At 40.7% G+C, this 13,892-nt stretch overlaps 1 protein-coding gene across 1 annotated transcript in view; it reads left to right on the top strand.

The window, feature by feature from the left end:
* Osbpl1a (oxysterol binding protein like 1A) overlaps window positions 1-13,892 on the top strand; it is a 168,162-nt gene that overhangs the window by 19,390 nt on the left and 134,880 nt on the right. The window contains exons 5-7 of the mRNA XM_051202119.1: window positions 6,739-6,850; window positions 12,100-12,185; window positions 13,338-13,482. Coding sequence (XP_051058076.1) covers window positions 6,739-6,850; window positions 12,100-12,185; window positions 13,338-13,482 — 343 coding nt within the window. The remainder of the gene's footprint in view (window positions 1-6,738; window positions 6,851-12,099; window positions 12,186-13,337; window positions 13,483-13,892) is intronic.

The following is a 13,892-nucleotide window of genomic DNA, read 5'->3' as shown; positions in this document are numbered from 1 at the left end:
CAGCCGCATTCAGGGAACTAACTATTACGCTTCTTTCCTCACAGTCTCCCTTTACCAAAGTCAATTGTGCTGTGTCTCATGGCCAAATTGCAGAAGTAAAATCAATTATGTGTCCAGTTTTATCTAACTTGAGTAGAACTAGACTGCTGATAGTCATTGTAGAATAAACTTCGTTGAATTTATGTAGTATACAAGGCTACACTTTGTATCTGTTTAATATGTTTTCTTACAAACATGTAACACATTTATAAAACTCTGGCCCAGGTATGTGATCTCTAAACAGAGGTCTGATAGTAGTCCATACCTCACAGAGTTTTGTGATTGTTTAAATTAGGGAACGCAGGCAATGAACATAAGTTACAAATGTAGATATAAAGCTCATTGTTCTTGTAGTTCTACCTCTGTTAATGGATTTTCAATTTTGATAGTGGATAAATTCATAAAAATGTATTCCTTACTGAAAGAGTAAAATCCAATGTGAAGCTCTAAAATTCAAATGCTCATTCTAATTGTGTAGAAATTAATTATACAGTCTTTGGGGTCTGGTTAATTTTCATGTGTGATTTTTTTTTTTAATTTACAACCTTTTTATATTAAAGCTTTAAAAATCAATATGGTAACATTCTTAGCATCATTCATAACAGACAAAACAAAAACAAAAAATAAAAACCCAAAAGCCTAAATGTTCATCAGTTTCTGATGGAGAGGCAAGGTGTGGTGCTCAGACAACAAAGTCATTCAGAAATGGAGGAATGAGGATCTGGTACATACCCAAACAGAAGAACCTCCATCCTGTGACTGAAAACATTGTATAATTCTTTCATGGAAATATCAGGAGGCAAATCCATAGAGACCTAACGTAGATGAGTGGTTGTCAGGGTATGTGGGCAAAGGGCCAGAGTGGGGAGCAGTTGTCTGTGGATATGGGGGTTCTTGAGGGTGATGAGATGTTCTTATATTCAGTAGTATATATTACAGCACAATTCTGTGAGATAGTAAAGCCAAAGAACTGTGTCCTATTCATGCCATGCGAATTACTTGTAGTAAGTTGATCAGAAAGGAATGTGGGTGTATTTTCCTCTTTTTTCACCTGAGATGATTTGTGTGATGATGATAACAATATAATAAATAGTTCAATGAAGAGTGATTGACAGCGGATGTGCAGAGTGGAGTTAGGGCAGTTGGGGGCATGACTCAACCACTGTGTTAACTTTCCTGTCACCTTCGTTGTGTAGTCTCCACCTTTCATGGGACACCAAGAAATGAGACAGAAAGCATAGCCTTTAGTCTGCTGACTTATTAACAAGTTGGTCAGATATTTTCTTGACCAGCAATATGTGAAACAAAATATCTTTATTAATGAGTAAGTGTTCAAAAGTGGGTGCTGTTCAGGTATAGGGAGCAAAATGGACCACATGACACCCTCCACTGAGGGGAGCCGACACTAACTATAAGAAGCTAGAGGGCTGAGGAAAGTAAGCAGATGGAGTAGAGGGGTGGCAGTTCGGAGGCGCTGAACTCTACTCTCCACAGTCGCCACTGAGCCTGCCTTGAGCAGGAGTTTGCCTCAGCTCTGAGTTTAAAAAAATATCTCCTAGCAGCTTCCTTGGTACCTTTTCTTATCTGGTTCTTGGGTCCATCATTCAGCTGGATTCTCTGGGGGGTCGCTGGGTCACAGGGCATCTGTTTCCCTGTTTTAGTCTGATGACTGACCACTTCTCTGGAGGAGTAGGTGTATTCTCTGTCTGGTTCTCTGCTTGCTTGATGGTTCTTTCTGTAGGCCCATCTCTCCATGTTTTTCTTAGCCTCCTCTTTTCTCTAGAATGTTCCACCTCAATGCTCTTCCTAGGGGGTTGTTTCGGATCTGTTAATTCACCCCATGCTTCTCTGTAGGCATCCAGTCCCTCTCCTGAGCTGCCTGTCATGCTCTCTGTACTGCTTCAGGTCTCTGATGTCTCGTGTGTCTAAAAAGGGACTCCTTGTCCCCCACACTGGATCCTTGTGCAGAATTTGCATGCATTAGTGCTCAAAATCCACACTGCGGACCCTTCTTGCCATCTGCACCAAGAATCAGGAATATACCCATTGCTTTTTATCTAGTTTCATCCATCAGTCATTTCCTTGGCTTTTTAAAATTCCCACTTCTACCGGGCCTGTCCCAGTGAATGTCATGATCCCCGCTCCAGTTTTGCCAGATTTCTCTTTGTCAGAGTTTTTCAGTGCCTGCCCCCACTCCTAATGCTGAGGAGGGAACCCAAGGTCCACCCCCTGCACCCCCTACTTGCTGGGTTCGCACTCTGCCTGTAGTATTTGGTATCTAGGAAAGTTTTCTCTGTAGGACCTCTTACATGTTAAATACATAACTAAAGGCAATAACTAATACAAAGAATTTGGGGAGTTAGTGAAAGGTTTAGCAGATGACACAAAGTCACTAATGAAAGTTCTTTCTCTGTGAGGGAAATGGAAGTGGAGTTGACCTTTCTTCCAGCACTAGGGACAGCTCAGGACTGGAGGAGGAGTTCCAGGTCAGGGGATGAGGAGGTGACAGGGAACTGTCTTGTGTCAGCAGTATTACAGAAGGCCTTGCATTGGTCAGAGACAAGCATAGTTGAGCTTGCACAACAGTTTTCAAGTGCAGTGCCCCTGAAAACAAAAGCCACTCTGTCCACTGAGATGTTAGCATCATCCCCGACTTGTCCTTTGGGAGTCTCATTGATGTCAGTGGGGCAGCTCGGTCCCTTGGGTTGTTCTCTGCTGTTCTAATCTTCACTCTGAACAATGTGTCTGTCCTGGCACTAGCTGTTTTTTTATTTTTTTCTGAGAGCTTGCCTTCCATACCTGGAGGAACCCCTCATTTAGGAAGTCAGGGTACAGGGAGGCTCAGATGTTCTCTTCAGATTGTTCAAATGCTATGTCACCCATTTTATTTATTTTAAAAATTATATATTTTTGTCTTTGAGACAAGATGTCAGTATGTATCCCAGATTGGCCTTGAACTCAGGACCCCTTTTCTTCAGCCTCCTACATGCTGGGTTTATAGGTATGAGCTGCTATACCCTGCTCTTTGAATTTTAAGATTGAATTGTCTTATTGTTAGTTATAAAGTTCTTTGTATATTCTATATACAAGTCTCTTACCAAATACACAATTTGTAAATAATTTTGTTTTGTTTTGGTTTCTTGAGACAGGGTTTTTCTGTGTAGCTCTGGCTGTCCTGGAACTTGCTTTATAGACCCGGCTGGCCTCAAACTCAGAGAACTGCCTGCCTCTGCCTCTGGAGTACTGGGATTAAAGGTGTACACCACCACCCATACAATTTTGTTAGTAATTCTTATCACTCTCTGGGTTCATTTTCTCCCATGAAATATTTTCATGAAATGTTACCTCTAAAATGACACAAAATCCTGAAGTGTCTAAAAATTCCCTTTATTAAAATACTAGTATTTTAATAAAAAAAAGAAGTTTCCTTATGTATTTCCTATGGCCTTACCTGCTGGACAAAAAGCAAGGCAAGAAGGTTGTTTTGAGGTCAGCGTGGTCTACATGGGAAGGCCCAAGCTTACTTGGAGGAACACCAGTTGGAAAGACATAGACTAAAATGTTTGTGGTTATCATGTAGTGACTAAGACAGTAGATATATTTTGTTCATTATATTATATATACTTAAGTATTTGTAGGAGATTTTATGGTCTAAAGGAAAGATGAAAAGTATAGGGCAGACAGGGTCTCATTCCGTGTGTTTCAGGGGCCGTCAGTAGACGTTAGCACAGCGCTTGGTGTGGGGCTGGAAATGAAGTATTGTCACCCTGCCAGGTGCTGTGTGTCTTAGGCCATGCACCAGTCTCCTCCGTATCTGTTGTCTTAGGTTGTGTGGCTGACCCAGTGATACCAGACTTACATATTAGTACATTACCAGTCATACTGAAGTCCCAAAAGTTAACCACTGGGTAAGAATGAGTAATACACTCTGTCTGAGATGAGACACCATGACCACAGCAACTATTATAAAGGAAAACATTTAGTTGAGGAGGCGGCTTATAGTTCAGAGGTTCAGTCCATTATTATCACGGCAGGAGCATGGCCCCGTGCTGACAGATGTGGTGCTGGAGGAGTAGCTGAGAGTCCTACATCTGGCAGGGGACAGGACGTCGACTGAGACACTTGGTGGTATCCTGAGCATAGGTAGCTCAAAGCCTGTCCCCTCAGTCATGCACTTCCTCCACCAAGGCAAAAGCTACGCCAACAAGGCCACATACCCTGATGGTGCCACTCCCTATGAGATTATGGGGGACATTTACTTCAAACTACCATACTCTTTATTGAATATTGACTTCAGGAAATTGTTTCAGTATAAACTTTGAATCGCTTTAGAAAATATTTAAAATGTTAGCGTTCTTGGGTTGGAGTTTTCCTTCCAGTACTTTGTGTAGGGCTGGATTTGTGGATATGTTGTTTAAGTCTGGATCTGTCATGGAATATCTTGTTTTCTCCATCTATAGTGACTGAATGCTTTGCTGGCTGTAGATGTCTAGGCTGGCATCTGTGATCTCTTAGTGTTTGTAGAATATCTCTATCCTAGACCTTCTGGCATCAGAGTTTCCATGGAGAAGTCATATGTAATTCTGATAGGTGTGCCTTTATATGTTACTTGGCCTTTTTCATTTGCTGCTCTTAATCTTTCTTTATTCCGTGTGTTTGGTGTTTTAGTTATGATGTGGCAAGGGGACTTTTTTGTGGTCCAGTCTATTTGGTATCTGTAAACTTCTTTCATTGGCATGTCTATGGCTTTTTTGATTATGTTTTCTGCACCTTTGAGCTAGGTTTCTTCACCTTCTTCTATAGCTATTATGCTTAGATTTGGTTTTTTCACAGTGTCCCATATTTCCTGGATATTTTGTGTTATGGATTTGTTGAACTTAAGATTTTCTTTAGTTGATGAATCTATTTCCTCTAAGTTTATCTTCAACACCTGAGATTCTTTCTTCCATCTCTTGTATTCTGTTGGTTATTGTCAGGTGCCCATAAAGATGGCTGCACTCCATCTTGGCACAAGGACATAGAGTTCAAAATTGTCCTCAGCAAGACCTAAGACCTAAATTAGGTCAAAGGTGTGGCTCCAGTAGGATGTTTGGCTGTCTTTTTCTAAATAACAACAGACCTGAATTTGAGGTGTGGCTACTCCTGATCCTCAAGGCTAAGGAACAAAAAATTGAAGCTAAGGTGTGGTTACTGAATCCTTAGAATAAGTGAGGAAGAAAAGTCTGTGTGTTCCATATACATGATACCGTGTTCCCCTTTTTTGGATAAGATATATAAGTGTGGTGAAAAATAACCTCATGGCAATTCAGTATTGACTGATCTGCCCTCCTGACTTTTATTCTGTCTCCCTGTCTTTTCTTTATCATCTATAGCTAGCCTTTCCTTCATCCCTCCCCCCACTCAGGTATGAACTTCTTTCCCTCATCCACACACCCCCACTCAGGTATGAGCATGGGGCCTCTCTGCTGGTTCCCATTGTAGCCCCGCAAAGACAGCTTCCGACAGGTTATGCTATCTGTAGTTCCTGATCATTTACCCAGATTTTCTATTTCCAGCATTCCCTAAGACTGTGTTTTCTTTACTGTCTGTCTCTATTTTAGCTTTTAAGTCTTGAACTGTTTGAATTGTTTCTCTTACTTGTTTGTTTGTTTGTTTTTTCTTGGCTTTCCTTAAGAGATATGTTTATTTCTTGCATTTTTTTTTTTTTTGGTTTGTCTTTTCCTTTATTTCTTGCATTTTTTTGTTTGATTTTTTTTCTTCCATTTATTTATGAGATTTTCTCTTTTCCTCTTAGAAGGCCTCAATCATCATCATAAAGTTGTTTTTAAAGTTGTTTTCTTCAGCTTCATCTGTGTTGGAATGTTCAGGTCTTGCTGGTGTAGAATCTCTAGACTCTGGTGGTGTCATATTAGTCTTTCTGTTGTTGAATGTGTTCCCATCGCTTCTTCCAGTGGGTGCAGGTGGGTTCTCTTTCTCTCCTGATGGGTACGGGTCCAAGGCTCTACCCTGGGGGATGCAGGCAGATCCAAGACTCCAATGGCTGCAGACACTAGATGGTTTGGTCTGTAGGTTTTGAAAATGTAAGTGTTCAAGAAATTCTTATTCTTATCATGCCTTATTAAAATGAGTGAATATACTGAATTCGCTATAAATTGTGGTTTTGTTTGGTTACATATTTAGTGTAATCATGAGTTGTTTTCATAAAATAACAGGATAATTTACTTAACAACTATTTTTAGACTTCTTTATTTTTATGTTATGTTGTATGAACGTTTTGCCAGCATGAATATGTATAGTGTATGTATATCTCTTGGGTCCCTTGGAGCTGGGATTACAGATGGTTGTAAGCCACCATGTGGTTGCTGGCAAGTGAATGGGGAGTGAATCCAGTCCTCGGCACAAGCAACAAATGCTCTTAACTTCGGAGTCATCATATTAGCTCTCAGATAATGTACTTTTAAAAAAACAACTATTGAAATTGGTTATATATTGATTGTGGGTTGGGAATTATTTAAGGAATTATCAGTTACTAGCAGAATTATTTGAATCATATGTTGTAGACACAATTGGTTTGGCATGAAGATTCTTACATGATTTTTTTTTCTATTAGAAATTATAGCAATCAGTAATTTGGAAAAGGACTTTACACAGTAAAGCAGTAGTTTAATATCAGCTAAGATAATGTCTCTGTTTATTTAGGAGCTGGTAATGCTTCTTTTAGAATACAATGCTGACACTACGGTTGTAAATGGGAGTGGACAGACAGCAAAAGAAGCCACCCATGACAAAGAAATCCGAATCATGCTTGAAGGTAAGCATGGAGCCTAACACAAATAGCATTTGGTTTTATTGTTGCTAGGGACGCAGATGTGTAAACATAGCTCTGCAGCAGCAAAGATGACAGCACATCTGTCTGTATTGCTTATGTCGTTACAAAGTCGTTGTCCAGATGCAGCTTTATGTTAGTTACTGTTGCTGTGGCAAAAATGCTCACACAGGCAGCCCAATGAAGGAAGGCTTTAAGCTGCCTCACACTTTGAAGGGGGTGCAATCCATTATGGCAGGAAGGCATGACAGGTAGCTCCATGGTGGTTGGTGCATGTGAGTAGAACTTTAAAGGGTCAGGAGCAGAGAGAGGGCCAGGGATGTGCAACTCAAGGCCCATTCTTCAACTATCAGCTTTACGCTTCTCACCTCAAAGCTTCCGTGCCCTCCCAAAACACAGCTACTAGCTGGGGAGCAGATGTTCAGATTCATGAGACCTGGGGGAACATTTCACATCCAAGCTTAGCATTCACTTTATTACTATTAAAATTGTCACTTACAGAACATAGCAAGTTAAAAAAAAATGTTTTCAGATGCACAACAAATTGAAAAGTGGAAAATCTAGACGTGAGAAGATGTGGCTTTAGAAAAACTGTTGCAGTGTGATAATGAGAGTATAGAAAGGATACTCTTCAGCATAGAGGATATTTCTGTCTGGCTTTATCTTCCTGAGGACCTCACTGTAGTGTAACACCAACACTCATTTCTTGATAGATTGGTTTAGTTGCCATGGACATCAGAGATAAAATTGCACTTAAAAAGGTGTATGAGCCCTTAGTAGTGCAGAGAAATTTCTCTACTACAGTTTAAAAGAAAACCACTCCCATGTTTATACTAGAAAAGCCTTAGGTAATAGGATTAGTCTTTGAATGGTTCAGGTTTTGTGTAAGGTAATTTCTACTTTGCAAATAAGGTCTCTCTCAGAGTTATAGCTACCCTAGCACACATACTCTGTTTCTCATTCTTGCAATTCAGCGTGGGGTGATACAACTTTGTATTTAAGGGTATTAACTTTGTAACTTTAGTTATTAGTATTTTTGATCATGTAAAATCACAATCTTGCTTTTAACAATTTTCCATTTGGCTTAAAGGATTGAACTCTTCTTGCTAATTCTGTAGTTACAAACAATGCATGTTTGTTAGGCATCTATGCTAATTCTGTAGTTACAAACAATGCATGTTTGTTAGGCATCTATGCTAGAGCGTTGTTATTAACACACACTGCACATACTCTACCTCTAGCTGTCCCTGTGGCTGACATTGTGTTATATCTTTAGACCGTATCTTCACTCGAAATGAACTCCTGGTTTCAATGAATAGCCAAACCCACCTTTCGCTTCTGTCAGTCACTGTAGCATTTGGCATAAGGAGTCGTGGATCATATTGGTCTTTGCCCTTTAATACATTGTGGTCTAATTGAAAGGTGAGGTAACTGGTTTTGATCCTGCCTGCCATCCTGTTGTCTCGTGGGGACCTGTGCCTGAGATTCTTCTGATAGACTTGGTATTAGCTTAGTCTGACAGGTGGATGTTTAATACAGGGATTGTAAAGACATGCTCTAAGAATCTCCCAAAACCCAAGCTGTGCAAAGGCAGGGGCTTTGTTGACTTTACAGGCAATGCCATTTGTCAGCTCATGTGGTCCTAGCCCAGGAAATAGAAAACAGAGAGTTGAGTGATTCTGTTCTGATGAGATCACCTTACCCAGATATAATGCCACTTGTGGACAGTAGTAAGTCATCATTTGCAGATTCCAGGAAGTGCTAGGGACAACTCACCCTGATAATAGATAGGCCATAAACCAGATAACAGGATAACACATGGAGACAGGAAATAGGGTAGTCATAAGAAAACCACACCTGAATATCTGAAGTGATGGTTTTAGATAGAGATGATCTTGTTTGTGTAGAACCATAGCCAGTTAATGGGCCAGAGGTTGAGTACCACAGTTTCTTTTTGGCCTACTATGTTGTACACAGGGTGTGAGTTGCCTTGAAATGTAAGATGTAATGAATTTTTCATGACAGGGGTATTCTGCATGAATGTAGACAGCCACCTGTTAGGTATGAGTGAAGAATAATCTCTCTCTTTCTCTCTGTCTCTGATTTTTAGTATGTCTTTTTGTTTTTCACTTATTACACAAACAAATACCTTGCCTATATGTACTTCATCTTTTAAAATATTATTTGGTGCTACTAAATTGAATTTTTGGGGGACGGGGTTGGTTGAACCACTTGAAAGAAATTTGCATACTGGATGACATTATTACCTCCAAACAAGTCAGTATGTCTCAAAAACAGGGTGTCTTCTTCCATAATCACAGTGAAACCCCCATAATATCTTTGGCATTGATTGCAGAATCTCACAATCCTGGGCCTATGGATTCTAAAATACATAGGTATTCAAAAGTGTGTGTGTGCATGCACCAGAAGAGGTCACCAGGTTTCATTATGGATGGCTGTGAGCCACCATGTGGTTGCTGGGAATTGAACTCAGGACCTCTGGAAGGGCAGACAGTGCCCTTAACCTCTGAGCCATCTCCAGTCTGTGTGTGTGTGTAACTTACAGGTAGCCTCCCATATGTCTTTAAACTATGCATAAATTATTTTGTTATGAGCTGTTTATGCAACTCCATCTTCAACTACATGATTTTTACAAACTTCCCTCCCATGGGAAAACATTCATGAAAATGGACACCATTATTGTGAAGCTCAGTGTTCCCACAGACTGAAACATTTATGTGAGCATCGTGTGGAAAGCACAGTTAGGGGCCTCTGCCTCCAACAGGGGCATATGCTTTCACTGTTTGAGTAGCAGTCTTTTTCATGTACTGTGAACAAGCACGGGACAGGAAATGCCCAGTAACATTTCTGAACTCTTGCCTGTTTCTCCTGTCTGCAATATGGCTGTGCACCCCCTGATTATTTTTAGTCAGACACGGTCATAGACGCATTGGATAATCAAGGGTGCGAATGAATGTTCTGCTTCTAGAATGAGGATAGAATAAGTCACAGCCTGATAGCAGTATGCACAGGGCTGCAGGCAAAATGCCACTGTTCTCAAAGTACTCACAGTGTAGTGGCAGGACATATTGAACAATCCAGCAACAAAAGAAGCCACCGAGCGTCTAGAGAGAGAGAGAGAGAGAGAGAGAGAGAGAGAGAGAGAGAGAGAGAGAGAGAGAGAGAGAGGGAGGGAGGGAGGAGAGAAATGAGACAGACAGATGGACAGGTATATGGGACAGGTAGTATATGGGAATAAAAATACAAGCATAGAAATGATATGTAGTAACTGCAGTCAGGTATTAGTTCCAACCATTTCTATATGCAGTGTATGTGTTAAATACATGTTGAGTAACAGCACACAGGAGTGACTGGTTTATAGCAAATGTTTCTTTCCCCAGTTACCTGGCTCCTCATTGGCTTTTCTGCCCAGGAGAAGAGAAGTCTAGAAAGTCTTTCTTAGCCAGGAGGACAGTTAGGGAATGACTCTTGTGGTCTTTGTGCATTCACGTTAAGCTGGATCACTAAATATTTACATGAACGTGCTTCTTTATTGTTATTTTGAAACAAGGTCTCATATAGTCTAAGTTGCCCTTAAGCTTGCTATATAGCAGAGGGTAACTTTGAACTTGATCCTTTTGCCTCTGTGTCCCATGTGTTGGGGTTACAGGAGTATACCACAATACTTGGCTAAAAGGAGCACTTACAGGACCTTGTTTTATAATGCTAAGGACTTATTGCAGGACTTTGTCCATGGTAGGCAAGTGCTTTACCACTGAGCTAAACTTTTAGCCTGGAGCATCAGCAGCTGCCACCACCTCCTCCTCCTTCCCAAAGAAAACAAGTCTAGGCAGATGAGAGCTTACTGATGCAGTCCACTCTTTCATCACATTGCCAAATATAGGATTTTAGACCTAACATCAGAGACAGCAACCTCCACTTGGTGGCCTTCCTTACCTCTCCATGCCTGCTTTGTTATCTCTCTCTCATTTTTCATGACGGGGTGTCTATGGGTAGCCTTGGCTGTCCTGGAACTCACTCTGTAAATCAAGCTGTCCTCAAATTCGCAAAGATCTGCCTGTCTCTGCCTCCCAATTGCTGGGATTAAAGGCGTGCTCCACCACCTCCTGGCTTCTGTTTTGTAATTTATAAAATAACGTCTATCTTAGTGGTTACAGAGAATTACTTGACATCTGGTATTACAGTATTTGTTAAAAGGAAATACAACTTATGGCCTTTTTAAAAAATAGAAGTATGTAAGTAATTTGGAATCTTATAAAATAAACGTTTGATTTGTATATCTTACTACCAATTGCTCTTTATTACTAATTTCCCTTTTATAACATTCTAGAAGTTACAAACTCTATTTATCTTCTTTCCCAGTCAGATATAGTAGTATTTTGATCATCAAAAGTTCATAATTGTTTATGCTCAGTGTTATAAATGAGTAAATCCATAACATAGTTTGAATTGAAATTATAATTTCATCCCAAAAACGAAGGAAATGGAGCTTACTGAAAATGAAAAGCAGAACTCCCAAACCTAACTGCATTTGAATAGTTCATAGCACTTGTATTTTTCTATGCTTTGATCAGCTATTCTGTATGCATCTTTGTTAAGTGTCTTTATTGATGGAGATGTATGTGTATCTGTGTAAGTGTATTTCATGTATGGTGGGTACCTGCAGAAGCCAGAAGAGGGTGTCAGATCCCCTGGAGCTGGAGTTATAGGTGTTTAATGTGAGTGCTCTGATCTGTAGTCAGACTCCTTTGGGCCACCAGCTCACAAATTATGACATGGAGACTTATTATTAATTATGAATCTTTGACCTATAGCTTAGGCTTGTTCCTAACTAGTTATTATAACTTAAATCAACCTATTTCTCTTACTCTGCATCCTGACACGTGGCTTGTGGCTGTTAACCTCTCTTCTTCCACGCTCTGCTTCTTCATAGTCTCGCTGGTGACCCTTATCTCCTCCTCTTCCTTTCTCTCCCTGGGAATGCCTTCTATACACCTTGCCTAGCTATTGGCCATTCATCTTTTTATTACACCAATCACAGCAATATGCCTTTACACAGTGTACAACTATCAACCCAAGTCAGGTCCTCTGCAAAAGCAGCCAGTGTCCTTAACTGCTGAGCCATCTCTCCAGCCCCTCTTTATAACGTCATGAATTGTCCAATAGCATTGCACTAGCTGTAGAGTAAGACCTGTTCTCTGGTTCCCTTGAAGCTGTGGAAAGGACTCAACAAAGAAAGCTTGAAGAGTTGCTGTTAGGAGCGGCCCGGGAAGGGCGAACAGCCGAAGTCTCAGCTCTGGTAACGACAAGCCCTTTTCCCCTGTGCCAGTGCCCTTTCCTTATGCTAGGTTCATAATTCAGTGACTGGGAGGAAACCTCTTATTGTCACACTAGAATAGAAGTGTCACACACACTTGCCTGGCTGTACATGCTGATGGATCTCTGAATTTCTGAAGTATTTCCTCATCCCCAATCAAAAACCTGATGATTAAGAATCCAGTTTTTCATAGTCAATAGTTAAGGTTAAAAAAAAAAATTTAAAAAAAATTATTTTCAGATTAAGCTCACTTAAAATCGAAAACAAAAACAAAAACAAACAAACAAAAAAACAAATGTAGGTCCTGTCAAGGAGAAAGTTCTCATTTTGGTGAGCAATAAATTCTGAAAGAGCAGTGTCCTTCTAGAAGAGTGAGGTACCTGGAAGGGACAGTGTCGGATCACGTGCTCAGAGCAAGCCCAGCTTTGCCAGCTCTTCTCACCTTCCTGGGAGACCTATTTTCTTGTTTCCATTTCCTGACGGTCTCCTTAAATATGAAACTCTAAATTTGCTCTGAATTCAAGACTGAAGCATTGCCATTTGCTTTAAAGCTATTCCAGCTCCTTTGAAAACACTTTTTTGGTTTCTAAGTATAGTACTGCAACATTTAACATTTTTGTGAAACGAGACCATGTAGAGCTTGCTAAAGTAGTGAGGTGGCAAATTCGACAGAACCATGGCATTTACAATGCCAGCGTCCCTGGGTTTGACTCTTTTGGGGACTGTTGGGCACATGATTTATAGTTTTGCTGTCACAAGTGTGAAATGCAAGGCTGTTGACAGCAAGCATGTTAGTGATTTTTTTTTTCTATTTTGGTTTTTTTGAGACAATGTTTCTCTGTGTTCTCCTGGCAGTCCTGATCTGTAGACCAGGCTGGCCTCAAACTCAGAAATCCACCTACCTCCGTCTGTGTCCTGGGATTAAAAACATGCACCACCACTAGGAAATCTTAATGTGAGGGGTAGGTGGGTATTGCTGCTGTCATGTGTGGCACCAGGACACAAACCTCAGATCTCATGGCTTCTGAGGACAAGCATGGCTGGGGAGTGAGCCAAAGCCTGTGAGCTCTGCTGTCCTGCAGGCTCTGCCTGAGCCTTTCTTTGGTATATAACCACATTGCGTTCCTTTGTTAGCTCAGCAGGCCGAGTCCTCCGGATGTGAACTGTTCGGATCAGTTAGGAAACACCCCCCTGCACTGCGCAGCGTACCGGGCCCATAAGCAGTGCGTCTTAAAGCTCCTGAGAAGTGGCGCTGACCCCAACCTGAAGAACAAAAATAGTGAGTGTGCTGACAGCTGCTGGCCTTGGCCATTTGACTCTATAAAATGAAATCAGTACTATATACAATTATTGTGTTTGGGACCCAGCCTTTGCTAAATTGGATGGTCTCATTTTAAAATAAGGACATTCACAGATATAAAAGAATGGTATTTTCTTCTCCTACTCCAAATGAGACCAATGTTTACCAAGATAATCCTACCACCAGGGAAATGATAGGTACAGTTGATTGTTGTTATGTGTAGTGGATTGGAGAATTCTGACCATCGTTTTAGGAGAACCCAGGGTTAGATTGTCTTGTCATGGAAATTTCATCCAGTGATCAATGTACAGCCTTGTTTTTTCTGAGTGCTACTGTTTAAGAGCACCTTATGCAATGTGTGTTGTTGACCCATTAACGCTTAGGACATG

This window comes from Phodopus roborovskii, unplaced genomic scaffold, assembly GCF_943737965.1.
Source record: "Phodopus roborovskii unplaced genomic scaffold, PHOROB, whole genome shotgun sequence".
NCBI lineage: Eukaryota > Metazoa > Chordata > Mammalia > Rodentia > Cricetidae > Phodopus > Phodopus roborovskii.
This window is presented reverse-complemented; position numbering and strand designations above follow the sequence as displayed.